The 21752-nt window shown below is 38.5% G+C and overlaps 1 protein-coding gene across 13 annotated transcripts in view; it reads right to left on the bottom strand.

The window, feature by feature from the left end:
- Nucleotides 1–21752, bottom strand: part of TOGARAM1 (TOG array regulator of axonemal microtubules 1) — a 96270-nt gene that overhangs the window by 68245 nt on the left and 6273 nt on the right. For 12 of the 13 annotated variants that reach the window (XM_066277832.1, XM_066277839.1, XM_066277841.1 and 9 more), the window contains exons 2-3: nucleotides 10655–10811; nucleotides 6069–6197 (exon numbers count right to left, since the gene is read on the bottom strand). In XM_066277832.1, coding sequence (XP_066133929.1) covers nucleotides 6069–6197; nucleotides 10655–10811 — 286 coding nt within the window. The remainder of the gene's footprint in view (nucleotides 1–6068; nucleotides 6198–10654; nucleotides 10812–21752) is intronic. The other variant, XM_066277835.1, reaches the window with a different exon arrangement.

Genomic DNA, 21752 nt, shown 5'->3' on the forward strand with positions numbered 1-21752 from the left:
CTGGAATTTCTCTCCCCAGATATCCATGTGGTTCACTGCTTTACTTCAGGTTTCTGTTTAAAACTTATCACTTCAGAGAGGCCTTCCCTGTCACATTGTTCCTTTGTGCTGCCTTCTTTTTCTTCATAGCACTAATTGGCATTTTTGTTGCTGATTTACTATATTTTTCTCTACTAGCCTTTGATCTTTAGATTCTAGAAATGTCTAGTCTCAATAAATACTAGAGGAATTAATAATAAATACTGAATAGCAGTGGTAACAGTGAACATTTGTGTTTTGTTCTTGACTTTAAAGTGAATTCTAATGTTTTACTACTAAGTATATTTGCTATTGCTTTTAACAGGTATCATTAATCAGGTTAAAAAGTTATTCTTAGTTTGTTATGAGTTTGTAATTATGCATGGATGTTGAATTTTTATCAATTGCTTTTACTAAATCTCTTGACACAATTATATGTTTTTTTTAACCCTGCTATCTGTGATAAGATTTAACTATAGGTTTTTCTGGAAAACACCTATTTAGACATAAGTAACATACAAGTTATAAAAATATATTACTAGCTAATATGTAGATTTGGTTTGCTAATACTTTATTTAGGACTTTGATAAGTCAAAGTGAGAGCTGGACCACCACTTTTTTTCCTTTAATCATTGACCTTATCTGGTCGTAGTACTAAGTTTGTGCTCATTTCATAAAATGAATTAGGAAGCCTTTCTTTTTCCTTCCTTCCTTCCTTCCTTCCTTCCTTCCTTCCTTCCTTCCTTCCTTCCTTCCTTCCTTCCTTCCTTCCTTCCTTCCTTCCTTCCTTCCTTCCTTCCTTCCTTTCTTCCTCCCTCCCTCCCTCCCTCCCTCCCTCCCTCCCTCCTTCGCCTTTCTCTTTCTTTCTTTCTTTCTTTCTTTCTCTCTCTCTCTCTCTCTCTCTTTCTTTCCTCCCTCCCTCCCTTCACCTTTCTCTTTCTTTCTTTCCTTCCTTCCTTCCCTCCGCCTTTCTTTTTCTTTCTTTTCCTTCCCTCCTTCTTTCTCTCTCTCTCTTTCTTTCCTTTTTTTTCTTTCTCTTTCTTTTTTTCTTTCTTTTTTTCTTTCTTTTTTTCTTTCTTTCTTTCTTTCTTTCTTTCTTTCTTTCTTTCTTTCTTTCAGACACAGTGCAAGAGAGACAGAGAGAGGGACAAATAGGGACAGACAGGAAGGAAGAGAGATGAGAAGCATTAACTCTTCCTTGCAGCACCTTAGTTGTTCATTGATTGCTTTCTCTTATGTGCCTTGACCAGGGAGCTACAGTAGACTGAGTGACCTCTTGCTCAAGCCAGTGACCTTGGGCTCAAGCTGGTGAGCCTTGCTCAAACCAAGTGAACTCACGCTCAAGCCAGCAACCTCAGGGTTTCGAACCTAGGTCCAGTGTGTCCCAGTCCTATGCTCTATCCACTGAGCCACAGCCTGGTCAGACAGGGAGCCTTCTTTCTTAATTTTCTTAGTTTTTATAAGATAGGATTTCCCTCTGCCTCTAAGGCAGGGGTCCCCAAACTTTTTACACAGGGGGCCAGTTCACTGTCCCTCAGACCATTGGAGGGTCGGACTATAAAAAAAACTATGAACAAATCCCTATGCACACTGCACATATCTTATTTTAAAGTAAAAAACAAACAAAACAGGAACAAATACAATGTTTAAAATAAATAACAAGTAAATTTAAATCAACAAACTGACCAGTATTTCAATGGGAACTATGCTCCTCTCACTGACCACCAATGAAAGAGGTGCCCCTTCCGGAAGTGCAGTAGGGGCCGGATAAATGGCCTCAGGGGGCCGCATGCGGCCAGTGGGCCGTAGTTTGGGGACCCCTGCTCTAAATTTGACAGAACACCAGAAAAACCATCTGGGTGGGATATTTTTTTGGTTTTGTGGGTAAAATTTTAAACCTAAGGTTTCTTTAAAGATTATAGATTAGTTCAGTTTTTCTGAGATAACTTTGAGAAGTTTACTAATTGTGCTGTTTAAATATTCTGTATCCTCTAATCTTAAACTTCTTTATCTTATTAAAATTTCCTACTAATATTTATAGATTTCATTTTCTCCTTGTAATTTGTTAAATTATATATATATATACACACATGTACAGTTTTTTAAAAAGTCTTATCTTCTTAGTGAACTGTTCTTTTTCATCATAATGACCCTCTTTAGCCCTAAAAGTGTTTTTAGCTTTAGTTGTGTATATTTTCCTTACCATTAATATTGTATACCTACTTTGAGCATTTGTGTAGGACAGTAGTTATCCTCTTATTATGAAGGATAGATTCCAGACTCTTTAGGGGACCCCCGAAAACCACGGGTAGTACCAAACCCTGTATATACTGTTTTTTCTACACATGCCTATCTGATAGTTTAATTTTAAATTAAGCACAGTAAAAAATTAAAAATAACTAATAATAGAAGAACATGAGGAACAGTGATGTAGAAAAATTATAACAATGCACTGTAATGAAAGTTATATGAATCTCTCAAAATACACTGCTCACAAACATTAGGGGATATTTTATCACTTCATCTCATTTTGAAATATCCCCTAATTGTTGTGAGCAGTATATCTTATTATACTATCCTCACCTTTTCACTGAAAAGAAGCACTTCATGGCTTCTGTATGGCGTATCCAGATTGTCAGCATCACTACTCTTGTGCTTTGGGTTCAGTACTAAGTAGTATACGGTTACCTGAACACAAGCACTGCAATGCCATGAGAGTTGATCTGATAACGAAGACTACTAAGTGACTAATAGCTGGGTAGTGTATATAGAGTAGATGCATTGGACAAAGCAATGATTCATGTACTGAGAGGGATGAGTCAGAGAGAGGGATTTCATCATTCTACTCAGAATAGCACATACTTTTAAACTTATAAATTGTTTACTTCTGAAATTTCTTCATTTAGTATTTCTGTATCTAGGTTGACTATGGGGTAACTGAAACTGTGAAAATCAAAACTGCAAATAAGAGAGGACTACTGTACGTGTTTTCCATGTTTTACTTTCTCCCATTCTATTTTAATCTATATATTTTAGGTGTAACAAAAATAGCATTTAAATATTTAAAAAATATAATCATCTCTGTTATTTAAATGGTACCTCCTGCCTATTTAGGTTTATAGTAACTACTAATGTGGTTTCCTGCTACTGTCTTATTTTGTGCTTATTTATAGTGTTACTTCCTTATTACTTTTTTCTTGACCTTTTCTTTTTATTCCTCAACTAATATGAAAGTCTAAATGTAACCTTTCAGGGGTTCCTTTTAATTTTTCTTCAATTTTTTTTGAAGACTTTCCATGGACAAAAGACCTAGTTTATGTATACTAACAAATATGAAATTCTTTTTTCTTTTGTGACAGAGACAGAGAGAGACAGAGAAAAGGACAGACAGGGACAGACAGAAAGGGAGAGAAATGAGAAGCATCAATTCTTCATTGCAGCTTTGTAGTCTCCTTAGTTGTTCACTGATTACTTTCTCATATGTGCCTTGCTGGGTGGGGGCGGGGGGGGGGAGAGTTTACAGCAGAGTGAGGGAACCCTTGCTCAAGCCTGCGACCTTTGGGCTCAAGCCAGTGACCATGGGGTCATGTCTATGATCCCACACTCAAGCCAGCAACCCTTGCTAAAGCTGGTAAGCCTGTGCTCAAACCAGGTGAGCCAACATTCAAGCTCACCTGGCAACCTCAGGGTTTTGAACCTGGGTCCTCTGCGTCCCAGTCTGATGCTCTATCCACTACACTACCACCTAGTTAAGCAAATACAACATTCTTCTAAAGACTTAAACAACTATATATATATATATATATATATATATATATATATATATATATATATATAATATAGCATTTACTTTTAATTCGTATCTGACATGGTTAGAACCTCTACTTCTGCCTGAATCTTATTTGGTGGAAAATGGGCTAAAGTGGTCATAAATTTACATATATTATAGAATGAAAACTTTCTTTCCTAATTTCAATTACAGTGCTCTATAAACAGATTCTGAACCTTCCATGTCAGCGCCTCATTATATATTCCTTTTATTAAGAGATTTAAATATATTTCTTGCAAAGATCTTTTTATACACATAAATAGAATCAATGGTATACAACAAAATATACCAACACTTCCAACATTTAGAGTGGATCACTGCAATATTTAAAATTGGGACAGAAATTTCTAGATGATTTGGCATCTGGCATTCACACCCCAGGTCCTTCAGAAACACCATGGAGAATGTTAGCTAAGAAAGTAGTGGTCCTGACAAAATTTTCAATATATAACTTACTATTAAGTTAAATCTTGACTTTAGAAGAACATATGCCTTTAGCAGCTGCTCTAATGGGCATTCTGAAAAGTTCTAGAAAATTAAATCCACTACAAAGGTCTGATAAACACTGAGAGTAAAGGTAGTCTTCAAAAATAATGTAACTATTCAGGGATATTCTAAACAGGAACAAGCTAAATAAGAGACAATCTTCTCTTTTCTTTTAATTATGAAAGAATAATTGAGACAATCTTTCTCTCAATTATGAGTCCTAAAGGTATCTGGCCAAGTTTAGGAACTACATACATCATTAAGAAATATGAGCTATTTTATTGGAAACAATACCACAAATAAAAACTTTATAGAGTCTTGTAGCCCTTTGTAGTGGGTGGAGAAAAAAGTAGCTAAAATATAAGTGCTATATTAACTAAATCCTCTTTACTAATTTCAAATGAGCATTACTTTTTCATCAACAAATACAGACAAAAGTTGCCCAACTAGTGGTGGCACAGTAGAAAGAACATCAAATGGGATGCTGGGATCCTGGGTTCAAAACCCCAGTCACCAGCTTAAGCACGCGCTCTCCATTTGAGTATAGGGTCCCTGGCTTGAATGAGGGATCACCAACATTATCCCAAGGTCACTGACTTGAGCCCAAGATGGCTGGCTTGAAGTCTAAGGATGCTGGCTTGAGGCCAGGGTCACTGGCTTGAGCAAGGGGTCACTAGCTCGACCTGAGCCCCCAGTAAAGGCACATAGACAAGCACTCAATCAACAACTAAAATGAAGCAACTATGAGTTGATGTTTCTCACCTCTCTCCTCCCTCTCTCTCTCTTCCTATCTCTTTCTTTCTCTAAAAAAAAAAAGACAAAAGTACATCCCTATCATTGCAAAAAATTTTAGTAAATATACAAAAATGAATATATATCTAAAAATATTTGATTTAATCCTACCTCTAAATAATAATTGATAAAACAATTAGTATGGAAAATTAAAAAACCCCTTCATATCCAAAGTTCATGGCTATCAGCCTCAAACCCTCCTTTTATTCTGTATTTTACAGACATATAACAAATATAAAATGATAGCTAGTCAAGAAGTTGTGGTTCTTAACAGGGGACAATAAATTATAAATAACCTTCAAATTTAAAACTGTTATAGAAAATAATTGTCTTCTGCTAACATATACTTATCTTTGAATAATGTTACTTTCAATTCTTTGGTATTTAAATGTTCATCTCCACATGAGTAGAAATTCTCTAATTTTATCTTCCTTTATTTTATTTTTAGAGAGAGAGAGAGAGAGAGACAGATAGACAGGAAGGGAGATGAGAAGCATCAACTAGTAGCTGCGTCACCTCTAGTTGATCACTGATTGCTTCTCATATGTGCTTTGATGGGGGTGGGGGCTCCTGCCAAGCCAGTTACTTCTTGCTCAAGCCAGTGCCCTTGGGCTTCAAGCCAGCAACCAGGGGATCATTTTGATGATCCCATGATCAAGCTGGTGATCTTGGAGTTTGGCACCTGAGACTTCAGTGTCCCCGGTCAATGCTCCATCCACTGCGCCACTACTGGTCAGGCAGAAACTCTCTAATTTTATTCAGTCACATATATATCAACATTATGAAATTTATCACTTTAGGGTAACAGTTATGTTATTAAAAAATTTACTAAAATATAACTTTTTTGATGAGTATAAGTATATAAAATAACATACAAGCTAAATTTGGAAACCCCATGTAATATATTTAAATCATTGTATCTAAATAAATTTGCAACTTAAACCTTTATCTTGGTGACCATTTTCTTGGTACTGTAAGTCAGAATCCATACTTCCAGTTTTACCACATATCTGTGAAAATCCAAGTTGCTCACATTTCCCAGAAAGATTTGTCTGATGAGTTCCAGTACTGCCTTTGGAAGGAAGGAAAAGAAAACTATAAAAATAAAACTTAGTTTTATTTCATGAACACTTTAATTTCATAAATGTTGGTATCATTAGTGTAAGAATAAATATAGAAGTATATGGGTAGTGTCCTAGGCAGGCAAGAAAGGGAGAAAGCTTTTGCTATTGGCAGATCTAATTAGTGGCAGGGGTTAAAGGACAGAAAATAGGTCAAGTGCAGAGAAAAGCATATTGAAAAATGCAAAGGCTGTTTCTTCCTACATGCTCCCTTCTTACCATTGAATGTTCCTTCAGACCTGGCTTTCCTTCTTCCTAGTATTTGTACACTCTACCCAAAAATTTCTACTGCAGAACTCTTCTACCTTCTTTCCTAACATATAACACAGCTTTTATATAGCTTCCAAGCATATCCAGGGATATTTCCCAGATTGTTTTCCTTCTCCTGTGGCTGGTTAAGGTTAATCCTGGACATAGAAATAAATCTGAATTAAAGAAGATAATGACCTCTCTGGTATTCATTTATTCATATGTAAAGTGAGCTGATCCCTTGTAGTTTTGAAACTATGATTTTTAAAATTATCTTCTTTTAATTTCAAGCCCCTTTATCCTGCATGTACTGGATATGTTCTAAGTTAATTCTTGCCTTTGTTTTGACTATCCTTCCTACCTGCAACAGTCTCTCCTGCCTCACTGCCAATCACAAACCCTTCCCTGCTAAGGTCCAGCTCAAGTCCAGCCTCTTTCTTAGAGTTTTCGTAAATCACTTCAATACCTATGATTTTCTCCTGTTTTTAATCTCTATATACTTATAATTTGCACCCTCCAATACAGCATATTAGGTTATATATTGTCTTATCTTCCAGTTTTTAAAATCTGTGCTACTAGATAAGAGCTTCTCAATGGCACAGAAACCATGAGCCTTATAAAAATCCAAAGTAATAGTAAAAGCATAACCAGGTATCTTTTTGCATTTCATTTTCTCTATTAAATAAATATTAAACTAAACAATCATTATAGCACTTCATTTTTACATGAAAATACTATGAAATATTTCTACATAAAGGTCTATAAATTCTTTTAGGGCAACAATGTTTTCTAAATATTGTATCCAAATTCATAGCCAAATTTCAGTAATTATTATTTGGAAACTATACAAACGTTAACATCAATGAAAAACTCAATTTTTACCTTTTCATTTCCAACTGGTTTTGTTTTGTTAACACATTATTCTTTATCTTATTATTATTATTTTTTTTTTGTATTTTTCTGAAGCTGGAAACGGGGGAGAGACAGTCAGACAGACTCCCGCATGCGCCTGACCGGGATCCACCTGGCACGCCCACCAGGGGGCGCTGCTCTGCTCACCAGGGGGCGATGCTCTGCCCCTCTGGGGCGTCGCTCTGCCGCCACCGGAGCCACTCTAGCGCCTGGGGCAGAGCCATCCCCGGGCCATCTTTGCTCCAATGGAGCCTTGGCTGTGGGAGGGGAAGAGAGAGACAGAGAGGAAGGAGAGGGGGAGGGGTGGAGAGGCAGATGGGCGCCTCTTTTAGTGTGTGTGTGAGAGAGAAATAAAGAGAGAGAGATGAGAAGTATCAATTCTTCATTATGGCACTTTAGTTGTTCATTGATTGCTTTCTCATATGTCTCTTGACCAGGAGGCTCTAGCCAAGCCAGCGACCTTGGACTCCAAGCCAGTGACCATGGGATCATGTCTATGATCACATGCTCAAGCCAGCCACCCATGCTCAAGCTAGTGTACTCACACACAAGCTGGTGAGCCAATACTAATGTCGATGACCTTGGGGTTTTGAACCTGGGTCCTCTGAGTTCCAGACCGATTCACCGAGCTCTATTCATTGTGCAACATCCTGGTAAGGCCATGTTATTATTTCTCTAATTAGCTGGGTACTAAGTCTTCTTATCTTTCTCTACTCCTTCATCTTTTATGTCATCATATTTTCCTGATTATTCCTTTCTATTCTATTTGTAACCTTATCACCCTGGCTTTTTTTCCTTAACAAAAAAAACTCCATTACTTCCCTATAGCTTATAATTATGAATTCAAATGTTTAAGCCTAGCCGCAAGGGTCCCAATATCCAAATTTATCTTTGATTCCTAAAATGAATCCTGCCTTTACACAGCTCCCAGAATATCTCAAGCCTTAATGTAAGTCTTTGCTTTTCTCATCCTTCTCATCTAACTACTTTTATCACATACATCCCCCAAAATATAATACAAGTGATATCCTTTCTTCAATTCCTTTTCTAACTGATATGGTCCATGATAACAACACTGTCCTCTGAACTACCATAATATTTACTCTCTTTAATACTTACTTAGGCAATTAAACATCTTTCTAGTTGCTCTGGCCAAAAAAAACCTTATGGAGCTCTTGATCTCTCTCTCTCCATACCCAATCCATCAACAAGTCACATCAACCCTACCTTTGACATATAATCAGAATCTAATCACTTTCCTTACATTTATTGCTACCTGGTCAAAGTTTCCATCAACTTGAGCCTGGATTGCTACAGCAGACTCTCTGTTTTCACCCTTACCCACCTTATGTCTATTTTAAATGTAACCTCCAAAACAAGCCTGGAAAATACAAGGCAACTGATATTCTTTCCTCAAAATGTTCCTCACTCAGAGTAAAAGCCAAAGTTCATTAAGTAGGCTACTAGGTCTTATAAATAAGAAGCCTCAATTTTTTTTCTTGTATTTTTCTGAAGTGAGAAGCAGGGAGGCAGAGACAGACTCCCGCATGCGCCCGACTGGGATCCACCCGGCATGCCCACTAGGGGGCGATGCTCTGCCCATCTGGGGTGTGCTCTATTGCAACCTGAGCCATTCAAGCACCTGAGGCCACGGAGCCATTCTCAGCCCGGGGCCAACTTTGCTCCAATGGAGCCTTGGCTGCAGGAAGCAAAGAGAGAAACAGAGAAAGAACAGGGGGAAGAGTGGAGAAGTAGATGGGTGCCTCTCCTGTGTGCCCTGACTGGGAACTGAATCCAAGGACATCCACATGCCAAGAAGCTGTACTTCTTAAATTTCATTTTCTACTTCTCTTCCCCTTGCTTATTCCAGACTTAACAATCTCTCTGACTTTCTCAAATATGTTCCATAATCTGCACTTACTATTTCCTTTTCCTGGAATTATTTGCTCTTCTCTCTTGAAATCTATGTGGTTTGCTTCAAGTATTCCTTTCTGAGTATGGCCTTTTTTCCACCACATTATTTTACTTTTTTTTGGGGGGGGGGGCGTATTTCTCTGAAGCTGGAAACGGGGAGAGACAGTCAGACAGACTACCGCATGCGCCCGACTGGGATCCACCCGGCACGCCCACCAGGGGGCGATGCTCTGCCCCTCCAGGGTGTTGCTCTGTTGCGACCAGAGCCACTCTAGCACCTGGGGCAGAGGCCAAGGAGCCATTCTCAGTCCGGGGCCATCTTTGCTCCAATGGAGCCTCGGCTGCGGGAGGGGCAGAGAGAGACAGAGAGGAAGGAGAGGGGGAGGGGTGGAGAAGCAGATGGGCGCTTCTCCTATGTGCCCTGGCCGGGAATTGAACCCGGGACTTCCGCACGCCAGGCCAACGCTCTACCACTGAGCCAACCGGCCAGGGCCTCCACCACATTATTTTAAATGGCCCCTCCTCCATATACCTCTTCTCTGTTTAATTTTTTCCCCATAGGATTCATCATCATTTAACCTAATACCTTTTGCATTTATTTAATGTTTGCTTCATCCCAAATAGAATGCAAGATTTACTAAGCACAAAGTTCTCTCTTTTTGTTGACTATATCTCCATTACTTAGGAAAGTACCTGACACACAGGTGAATTCCCTTTTCTTTCTTTTTTTGACAGACAGAATCAGAGAGAGGGACAGATAGAGACAGACAGATAGGAAGAGAGAGAGATGAGAAGCATCAATTCTTCATTGCGGCACCTTAGTTGTTCATTGATTGCTTTCTCATATGTGCCTTGACCGGGGGCTTTAGCAGACCGAGTGACCCCTTGCTCAAGCCAGCAACCTAGGGCTTCAAGCCAGCGACCTTTGGGCTCAAGCCAGCAATCATGGGGTCATGTGTATGATCCCACGCTCAATCAAGCAACCCTGCCCTCAAGCTGGTGAGCCCGTGCTCAAGCCCATGACCTTGGGGTTTGGAACCTGGGTCCTTCGTGTCCCAGTCTGATACTCTATCCACTGCACCACTGCCTGGTCAGGCTAAGAGAATCTCAGTAACAGTGATTTACATTAAAACGTAGAGAGTTTCATTGAGAAGCCCCTCCAGGGTCCTCTGATACAATTTATGTCCAAGTGTCCATTCTTATCAGATCTTTAACAAATATTTATTGAATCTGAACTGCCTACTAGATTGTAAGTTCTATGAGCCCTTGAATAAACTATAAAGTAAATCTCTTATTTAGGTCAGCATGTCCATTACCTGCGCCTATTACTTACCAGCAGCACATACAGGAAGTAAATCTGAGTTAAAATCACGACTATTCTGAAATAAGTTTCTTGACATTCTTTTTCTACTAAAACATAAATCATCATTGAGTGGCACTCCTTGGGAGGGCTTTAACTTTGAAGATGGGATGAAATCATATGCTGAAAACTAAAGAAACAAAATAATAAGTTAGCAAATTTGTGTTAAATCTACTTGTAAAAAATGAGACAGAATAATTTAGACCCAAATATGAAATTCAGATTAAAAGAAAAAATTAAATTATCAAATGCACAATGATACAAATAAACATACAGATATAGTAGGGTCCAATAACAGTATTTTTCATTCTATTATATAAAAAGCAATTATTTTCTCTCTTTCTTACTATTTTACCGCACATCTTTTCTTTGTATCTTACCTTCCTACAGTACACATGTAGCAGTTAGAAAGGAAAGGACAGTAATAACAAAAAAAGTGAGGTGACAACATTTTCTTAAATTATTTATTTACTGATTTTAGAGAGCGGATGGGGGGAGGAGTGAGGAATGGGAAACATCAACTCGTAGTAATTGCTTCTCATATGTGCCTTGACTGGGCAAGCCCAGGTTTCAAACTGGTGACCTCAGCATTCCAGGTCACCGTTTTATCCACCATGTCACCATAGGTCAGGCGAAATGACAACTCAAATAGAAAAAACATTTTTGATTTAGCAAGCCTGTCACACTACACCACCTGTGTTTCAGCATTAGACAATAAATGGCAACTGAAGGTCACTGAACCAGTAAGCATCCCACTTAACTATTATTACTGAGGAAAATTTTAGTATTCATAACCTGCAACCCAAATGTAAATGTACATGGTCATGGTTCCCTTAAGATATTTTCTTATGATAGACCTTTCAATTAAAAAAAGGTATATAACACTTTATATAATATATGTCTCCTACTTTACAGTTTCCAATTCCTTTTTCAAATGCCCGCTTTGATCCTTAAGGCACAAAAGTGCCAGTATACAATTTTGATGTTCTACTTAATAATAGTTAAGGAACTGAATGAGAACATGATTCAAGTGTTCAGAATTCTTCACCAATGACAACCTCAGTTATTCTGGATCACTTCAAATTTGGCATGGCTATAGAACATTTTAAAAATTGAGAGAAAGATAAGAAATTATACTTACTGTCTATATATTTATTTGGAAGCAAAATCAATTCTAGACATGTGGTAAAGCATAAGCCTTCTCAGTAATGCTTCTTTGCAAATTTTGCCAATTATCAAGTAGGAGTGAAATACAAGTAAAATGATTTATTTTTTTGTTAGCAAGAGAGAGAGAGAGAGAGAGAGAAAGAGAGAGAGAGAGAGGGACACATAGGGACAGACAGGAAGGGAGAGAGACGAGAAGCATCAATTCTTTGTTGTGGTATCTTAGTTGTTCATTGATTGCTTTCTCGTATGTGCCTTGACTGAGGGGCTACAGCAGAGTGAGTGACCCCTTGCCCAAGACAGTGACCTCGGGATTTCAAACCTGGGTCCTCTGTGTCCCAGTCCAACCCTCTATCCACTGCGCCACTGCCCGGTCAGGCTGAACAATTTCTAACCAAGATAAAAATCCAAATCTTTGATCATCAAATCTTTTTAATTTACCCTTATCTCTTAGCATTATACAATAACCATTTTAAGAAAAGGTTAAAGGATAAATACCTTTAGATGATTTCAAATATATTTACTTTGCCACTTAAATCCTTATTAAAAAGATATAAAATGTGTATCATGAGAATAAAAAGATAGTTCTTGGTTACATGACAGTTTTTTTCTGTCTGTGAGAAAACAAAAGTTGGTTTCTTTGGGTAAGGTTATATTTAGTAGATATAGCTGACACCACCCTAGTTAAAAAAAAAAGTTAGAGGGAAATAAAAGATGTATATAAAACATTAGGTTTGTTTTTATCCATTTATCAAGGGACTTGTTATAGCTTTTTTAAGGTAGTAAAATCAGTATGACATCTATGTTGTTTTATTTTATATGAGTTTAAGGTTTATATTTTTACCTAAAAATTATTTTTAAGTTTGAAAATAGATAATTTACACTAAGAATAGATATGCTCTATGATTGTTCATGATTTTGATGAGATTAAAAATAAAAGTTTTTCTGTCCTGGCCAGTTAGCTCGGTTGGTTAGAGTGTCACCCCAATATGTCACGGTTGTTGGTTTGATACCTGGCAGGGCACATGTAGGGAAAGCAAGGCTTGCTCTTCGTTTTCTTGCTGGAAGCACTTTGCACAATTAGTGCGTGAGCACGTGTCAGAAAGCCACGAGTGTATAGCCTATATAAGGGCTATGGATACTTTCTCTCCACAGATACTTTTCCTCAGTGCAGATCATTCGCCCACCACGGCCAACCGCCACCACCACCACAAGGGATGGTTTTCCTGATCACTAGCCTGCTACATCCTGCTATATCTTGGTTGGTCTTTTCTTACACTGTCAAACCCTTAGATATATTCCATGCTCAAGCCATAGACCCCATGCTTAAGCTGAAGAGCCCACACTCAAGCCAGTGACCTCGGGTTTTGTAACTGGGTCCTCATTGTCCCAGGCTTACAGTCTATCCACTGTGCCCCGCCTGGTCAGGCATAACCTCCTAAATTCTTAAATTTGGCCCTATCTACAATATTCTTCTAAAACTACTCTTTGCCATGTCCCGACAACTTGCAATAACCAAATCCTCTACCTTCTGAAGCAAGTGGGCTCCATACTTTTCAGTCTAGGTTACTTACTACTATGATTCTTACTATGTTGTTAAAAAATCTGTTAGGAAAAATATACCTTATATGGTAGCCAGCTAGTTATGTCTGATTACTTGACCCCAGTAAGCCATTAAAACACTCATAATAACACAGAAAGAGATGCAAAGTTAGACTATCACAGGAATCTGGTTATCACTCTATGAGATGTCAGGACACAAAAATAATTGACTTAAATGGTAGAAACAAAAACAGAATTGTAAAGTCTAAATATTCAAAAGTAAGAACAGTGAAGCAGACCAAGATATTATATGATCTAATATTAAACAGCCATTCAAGATCCTACTACAGTTTATGTGATATTAAAGAAAAAAAATGTTCAGGGTAAAGTAAGTGAATAGGGGAGATTTTTATGTATGGAAAAATGAATCTATACCTGTATACATAAACTAAAATGATAATGGAAGTACAAGCAAAAAATACTCACTGCAGACCTCTCTTACTAGTAGGATTGCTGAAAACTTAAATTTCTCCTTTGTGCTTTTTTAGTATTTTCCAAATTTTCTATAATGAGCACATATAACTTTTTTAAAATTGGAAGATTAGATAAAATTAAGAGGAAACGACCATAAAAATTTTTCTTACATTTGGCAGGCTGAATATACAAGAACAACTCATGCTTTTCAGTTTTCATTCTCCTCAGTCTCTTAAGCATTCAACAGCACTGATGTACTTACTGAAACTCTACTTCACTTATATCTCCTACTGCTATTCCCTGAATGGGGCTGTACACCAAGACTGAGTCTTAAGCACTCTGCTCTGGCCCTATCTGCCCTTCAACAGAGAGCCCATTGTTTCTCAGGTACAGCAATTACTTCTCAGTATCTGACTTCCAAGATTTATTGAATACATCTCTAATTCTTTCCCTTATCTCTTGAATGTCAGTATTTAAACTCAACTGTAATACTCTATCTTCTCCCACCTAAAATCCATATTCCCCAAAATTAAGTTTCACTTTTTGGATCTTACTACATGTATTCATAGCTCTATTATGCATTTTGTCCCCTCATTCAAATTTTAGAGTTACTCCTCTTTCTCTCTTCAAAACTTAGTCAATGAATCCTTTGAAATATCTCTCACACCCATCACTTTCTTTCCAGTCTATTCATGATACTCTGCAAATCCTCATAAAAACACCTCACACCGAAAGTAGTACAATAAGTGGAAGTCTAATTTATCTGTCTCCAGTCTCTAGCCTTTCTGAAAACACACACACACACACAACTTATGCATTGCTCCTGTTGTGATTAAGTTTCTATATAGCCCATAACCGCGGCCACCATCAAAGCCATCTGGCCAATGCAGGTTCAGGTTTGATTTGGATAGATGGTAGAGAAACAATGGAGCCAAAAACTGGTGGTCCGTTTTCCTTTATTCTAGACTCGCACTGGGCAAGGGAGTAAAAACATACACTGGGATCCAAAACCCACTCATTCAGCGCTCACAAAGCTACTGACTCATCTGAGTTCTCCTAACCTCACCAGTCTTATTCACCGCTGTTCCCCATCTCCATCTCCTTCTCCTCCACGAACTGGCTTCTCCTTCCCCATTCCACCATTTTGGCTGCCTCCGCCATGTGGCTTCCCTGCCATGCTCCAGTACCCGCTCCTCCTCCCTACAAGAACATAGCCACTCTCCCCAAATGGCCTCCTAGCTCCACCTTTTAAAACCTAGGCGCTAGTGTGGCTCTGGTCGTGGCAGAGCGACGCCCCGGAGGGGCAGAGCATCGCCCCCTGGTGGGCGTGCCGGGTGGAACCCGGTCGGGCGCATGTGGGAGTCTGTCTGACTGTCTCTCCCTGTTTCCAGCTTCAGAAAAATACAAAAAAAAAAAAACAACAAAAACCTTTTGGCGGGAAAGCCCTCCCCCAACAAACATCAGCATAACCACGCCCCTTCCCAAACAAAAGGGTAATACTATCACCTAGGCAACGCCAATCCACACGAGCAGCGCCATCTTTAACAAAGGGAGAAAAATCTATCATTTCTGCCGGACAGTTTCTTAAACATTGCTTTAAAAAATCTAAAATAAAGGGAAAAAACCAAATCCTAAACCCCATAGTCTCAAATCACTGTCAAAATTAGAGGCTAAATTCTAGTCCCCAATCCCCTGCCTCCCTTTTGTAACCTTATTTCCTACCACTACACTACAATAATCATCCTTCCAAGCAAACTAGTCTATCTATCTTCAAAATGAGCTATAGAAGTTGTAACTGAACCATTTTTTAGCTTTTCTGGAAGCTTTGCTATTTAATGTCACTACATGTGGACGAGACACATTAACAGATTAACAGTAGACTGCATATACTAAAGCAGAGCTGGGGAAGAGCCAGTACAAATCAGACCAGGGGCCATGACATTCTGGAAAAGGCAAACTAGGTTGTGAAAGGAAGAACCTTGCAGTGCTGAATTTGAACTGAAGGTATCAGCATAAATTCATTAAAAAAAAAAAAAAAGAGGTATGCCCTAGTTCTGTCAGGTGAAAGGGCCAATCACAATGGTAGGAGGCAATAATCATTAGTACATCTATATCCAGACTTTGATTTTTAAATTCCACTCCTCACTAAAAAAACCAATGCTAGGCTCTTGGAGAAAAAACAAAAACCAACCAAACAAACAAACCAAAAACACGGTTTATTCTATGTCTAAAGCAAGAAAATTGCAAGCCTGGACATGTTATGTTTAAGTTCAGGAAGCATTCGCATGACCAGGCAGTCACGCGGTGGATAAGAGTGTTGGACTGGGATACAGAGGACCCAGATTTGAAACCTCGAGGTCGCTGGCTTGAGCATGGGGTAGCTGGCTTGAGCGTGGGATCATAGACATGACCCCATGGTCACTGACTTGAGCCCAAAGGTTGCTGGCTTGAAGCTCAAGCTTGTTAGATTGAGCAAGGGGTCACTTGCTTTGCTGTAGCCCTCTGGTTAAGGCACATATGAGAAAGCAGTCAATGAACAATTAAGGTGCCAAAATAAAGAATTGATGTTTCTCATCTTTCTCCCTTAATGCCTGTCTGTCCCTCTCTCTGTCTCTCTCACTAAAAAAATAATAAAATAAAGAAATAAAAATAAAAAACATCCTAAATAAATTAAGGAAGTATTCAAAGACAAAATACACAGGAATCAGCCACTGGTCAAATTGTTACAACAATTTTAGCATCAAAAGAAAAAAGAACAAAAACCATACATATTTTGCAACAGAGACAGAAAGAGCGATAGATAGGGACAGTCAGACAAGAAGGGAGAGAGATGAGAAGCATCAATTCTTCACTGCGGCTACTAGTTGTTCACTGATTGCTTTGTCATATGTGCCTTGCATGGTGGGCTACAGCAGAGCGAGTAACCCTTTACTCAAGCCAGCGACCTTGCACTCAAGCCAGTGATCTTTGGGCTCAAGCTAGTGACCATGGGTCATGTGTATGATCCCATGCTGATGCCAGCAAACCCATGCTCCAGGTGGTGAGCCCATGCTCAACCTGGTGATCTCCGGGTTTCGAACCTGGGTCCTCCACATCCCAGTCTGATGCTCTGTCCACTGTGCCACCGCCTGGTCAGGCAAAAAGGAATATTGGTGTAATTATTTACGTTTAGATTTTTTTTAAATGTCAGGTAACAAGGACCAGGAAGATGGAAGCAGAGTAGGCAGACGCACAGACTCCCAGCTCACACCACCAAACTGAATTACAAACTAATTTATGAACAATCAGCGTGAAAAACCAACTCTGGACTACAAGAACAGCTCTCAAAAACCAAGGAGCAAAGAAGAAGCTACAACAAACCTGGTAGGGAGCGCTTGAATCTCCCCCTGCTTACAGGAACAGAGGAGGTGAGGCTGAGAGCCCAGACGGGCTCTCACTCCAAGGAAAAGAGCAGAAAATTCTGCTCACAGCCACTTGCCTGGTGACCAGGGAACAAGGTGTGTTGAAAGGGCCAGCTTGTCTTCCAAAAAGAAAGGGGAGAGGGTGAGACAGACGGTGAAGGGCAGAGGAATGCAGGGGACAATCAGAGAAGCTGACTCATCCAGTGCTGGAGGCGACCATAGCTGGGGGAAGGGCTGATCCTTCCACAAAAGAGAATACAAAGTGCTTCCAGGTCACAGATCTCCAGACATCTCTCCAGCTCCAATCAGCACAACAAGACACAGCTGAAAACAAGAAGTGGGGAGGAGGGGCAGTAACTCAGGTCTCCATGGAGATCTAAGATACACCTCCCCCTACTGAAGCTGAAAAAACATCCCGCCCCCAGAGACAGTAACTGGAAGATCATGCCTTTAGAGTCACAGGTTACACCCACTGCATTCCTGGATACAGTTTTAAATAAGCCCACTGCTGAGATCAGCAAACAAGACTACCACTGTGTTAAGAAAACTGAGAACAAAAGAAATCAAGACTTCAAAGCTGCTATACCAGAAAAGTTAAATCCGAGAGTGGATTACAAATAACAGCTGATGCCAACCCAAGAAGACCTAGAAATAACACAATTGAAAACTGGAGGCAGACAACACCAAGCCTAGACTCAACCAGCTCTACAAGAAAAACCACCCAAACACACAGACATAATGAGAAGACAGAGAAGTGCAATTCAAATGAAACCACAAGAGAAACATCCAGGAATTGAGCTGAGTGATATGGAAATAACCAAACTTCTGGATGCGGAGTACAAAATAATGATTGTAAGGATGCTTAGGGATCTTAGAACAACAATTGATGGTCATTATGATCACCTAAAAAAAATAGCAAGTATAAAAAAGGATATTGAAATATTAAAAAAGAATCAGTCGGAGATGACAAATACAGTATAAGAAATGAAGAACACAATGGAAGGAATTAAAAACAGATGGATGGAGCTGAGGATCGAATCAGTGAGTTGGAGGACAAGTGGAATGAAGGCATGAAAGCAGAGAAGAAAAAGAGAAAAGAAACTCAAAAAGTCTGAGGAAACTCTTAGAGAGCTCTGTGACAACATGAAGAGAAATAACATCCACATCATATGGGTTCCTGAAGAAAAAGAGAAAGAATAAGGGATAGAGACTTTGTTCAAACATATCATAGCTGAAAACTTCCATAAATTATGGCAGGAAAACATCTCACAAGTTCAGGAAGCACAGAGAAATCCATTAAAGAGAAACCCAAAGAAACCTACACCAAGACACATCATAATTAAAATACCAAAGCTAAGTGATAAAGAGAAAATACTAAAAGTTGCTAGAGAAAAAAAAGGCTATCACCTACAAAGGAGGCCCCATAAGATGACATCAGACTTCTCAACAGAAACACTTGAGGCCGGAAGGGAATGGCAAGAAATATTCAAAGCAATGCAGAATAAGAGCCTACAACCAAGACTACTTTATCCAGCAACGCTAGTGTTTAAAATTGAAGGAGAAATAAAAAGCTTCCCAGACAAAAAAACAACTCAAGGAATTCATTACAACCAAACCAATGCTGCAGGAATTGATAAGGGGCCTATTCTAAACAGATCAAAGTGGGAAAAGAATATAGCAAAAGAGGAATACAGCTTTAAAGAATAAAATGGCAATAAACAACTACATATCAATAATAACCTTAAATGTAAATGGATTAAATGATCCAATCAAAAGACATAGGGTAGCTGCATGGATAAGAAAACAGGACCCATACATATACTGTCTACAAGAGACGCTCCTTAAAACAAAAGATACACATAGACTAAAGGTAAAAGGATGGAAAAAACCATTTCATGCAAATGGAAATGAAAAAAAAAAGCTGGGGCAGCAATACTTATATCAGACAAAATGGACTTTAAAACAAAGAATATAGTAAGAGATAAAGAAGGCCACTACATAATGATAAAGGGAGCAATCCAACAGGAAGATATAACTATTATACATATCTATGCACCTAATATAGGAACACCTAAATATATAAAGCAGACTTTGATGGATATAAAGGGCGAGATCAACAGCAACACTATAATAGTAGGGGATTTCAATACCCCACAACATCACTAGATAGATCCTCAAGAAAGAAAATTAACAAAGAAACAGCTGACTTAAAGGACACACTAGATCAACTTGATTTAATAGATATCTTCAGAACCTTTCACCCTAAAGCAGCAGAATATACATTCTTTTCAAGTGCTCATGGTACACTCTCTAGGACAGACCACATGTTAGGGCAAAAGAGTCGTCTCAACAAATTTAAGAAGACTGAAATCATATCAAGCACTTTCTCTGATCACAATGGAATGAAGCTAAAAATCAACCACAACAGAAAGTCTCAAAAATTCTCAAACATACGGAAACTAAATAGCATTTTATTAAATAACGAATGGGTTAACAATGAGATCAAAGAAGAAATTTAAAAATTCCTAAAGATAAATGATAATGAGCATACAATAACTCAAAATTTATGGGAAACAACAAAAGCAGTACTAGAGTGAAGTTCATAGCACTACAGGCACACTTTAAGAAGCTAGAAAAAGCTCAAATAAACAACTTAACCCTGCATCTAAAAGAATTAGAAAAAGAACAGCAAGTAGAGCCCAAATGTAATAGAAGGAAGGAAATAATAAAGATCAGAGCAGAAATAAATGACATAGAGGCTAAAGAAACAATAGAGGATCAATGAAACTAGGAGCTGGTTCTTTGAAAAGGTAAACAAGATTGATGAACATTTAACTAGACTCACCAAGAAAAAAAAGAGAAGACTCAAATAAATAAAATTAGAAATGAGAGTGGAGAAATAACAACAGAAATACAAAATATTGTAAGAAAATACTATGAAGAACTGTATGCCAAAAAACTAGACAACCTAGATGAAATGGACAAATTCCTTGAAACATACATTCTTGCAAAAATCAATCTGGAAGAATCAGAAAACCTAAACAGACAAATTACACCAAATGAGATCGAAACAGTTATCAAAAACTCCCTACTAGCCTGACCAGGTGGTGGCGCAGTGGATAAAGCGTCGGACTGGGATGTGGAAGGACCCAGGTTTGAGACTCCGAGGTCGCCAGCTTGAGCGCGGGCTCATCTGGCTTGAGCGAAGAGCTCACCAGCTTGGATCCAAAGTCGCTGGCTCCAGCTGGGGGTTACTCAGTCTGCTGAAGGCCCACGGTCAAGGCACATGTGAGAAAGCAATCAATGAACAACTAAGAAGTCGCAACGCACAACGAGAAACTGATGATTGATGCTTCTCATCTCTCTCCGTTCCTGTCTGTCTGTCCCTGTCTATCTCTGCCTCTGTAAAAAAAAAAATAAAAACAAAACAAAACAAAACAAAAAAAACTCCCAACTAAAGTCCTGGGCCTGATGGCTTCACAAGTGAATTCTACCAAATATTCAAAGAAGAACTAACTCCTATCCTTCTCAAGCTATTTTAAAAAATTCAAGAGGAAGGAAGACTTCCAAGCTCCTTTTATAATTCTGATTCCAAAACCAGGCAAAGACAACACAAAGAAAATTATAGGCCAATATCCCTGAGGATTATAGATGCTAAAATCCTCAACAAAATATTAGCAAACCGGATCCAACAATATATGGAAAAAATCATACACCATGATCAAGTGGGATTTATTCCTGGGAGGCAAGGCTAGTACAATATTCGCAAATCAATCAATGTGATTCATCACATAAACAAAAGAAAGAAGAAAAACCACATGATAATTTCAATAGATGCAGAAAAAGCATTTGATAAAATCCAGCACCCATTCATGATCAAAACTCTCAACAAAGTGGGAAAACAGGGAACATATCTCAACATGATAAAAGCCATCTATGACAAACCCACAGCCAACATCATACTCAATGGGCAAAAGTTAAAAGCAATCCCCTTAAAATCAAAAACAAGGCAGGGGTGCCCCCTTTCACCACTCTTATTCAACATAGTCCTGGAAGTCCTAGCCACAGCAATCAGACAAGAAGAAATAAAAGGCATCCAATTTGGAAAAGAAGAAGTAAAACTATCATTATTTGCAGATGATATGATATTGTATATAGAAAACCCTAAAATCTCAGTCAAAAAACTACTGGACTTGATAAATGAATTCAGTAAAGTGTCAGGATATAAAATTAATACTCAGAAATCAGAGGCATTTTTATACACCAAAAATGAACAGTCATAAAGAGAAATTAAGAAAACAATCCCCTTCACTATTAAAACCCAAAAAATAAAGTACCTAGGAGTAAATTTAACCAAGGAGACTAAAGACTTGTACTCGGAAAGTTACAAAACATTGATAAAAGAAACCAAGGAAGATACAAACAAATGGTAGCATATATCGTGGTCATGGTTAGAAAGAATAAACATCATTAAAATGTCTATATAACCC

This window comes from Saccopteryx bilineata, chromosome 4, assembly GCF_036850765.1.
Source record: "Saccopteryx bilineata isolate mSacBil1 chromosome 4, mSacBil1_pri_phased_curated, whole genome shotgun sequence".
Classification (NCBI taxonomy): domain Eukaryota; kingdom Metazoa; phylum Chordata; class Mammalia; order Chiroptera; family Emballonuridae; genus Saccopteryx; species Saccopteryx bilineata.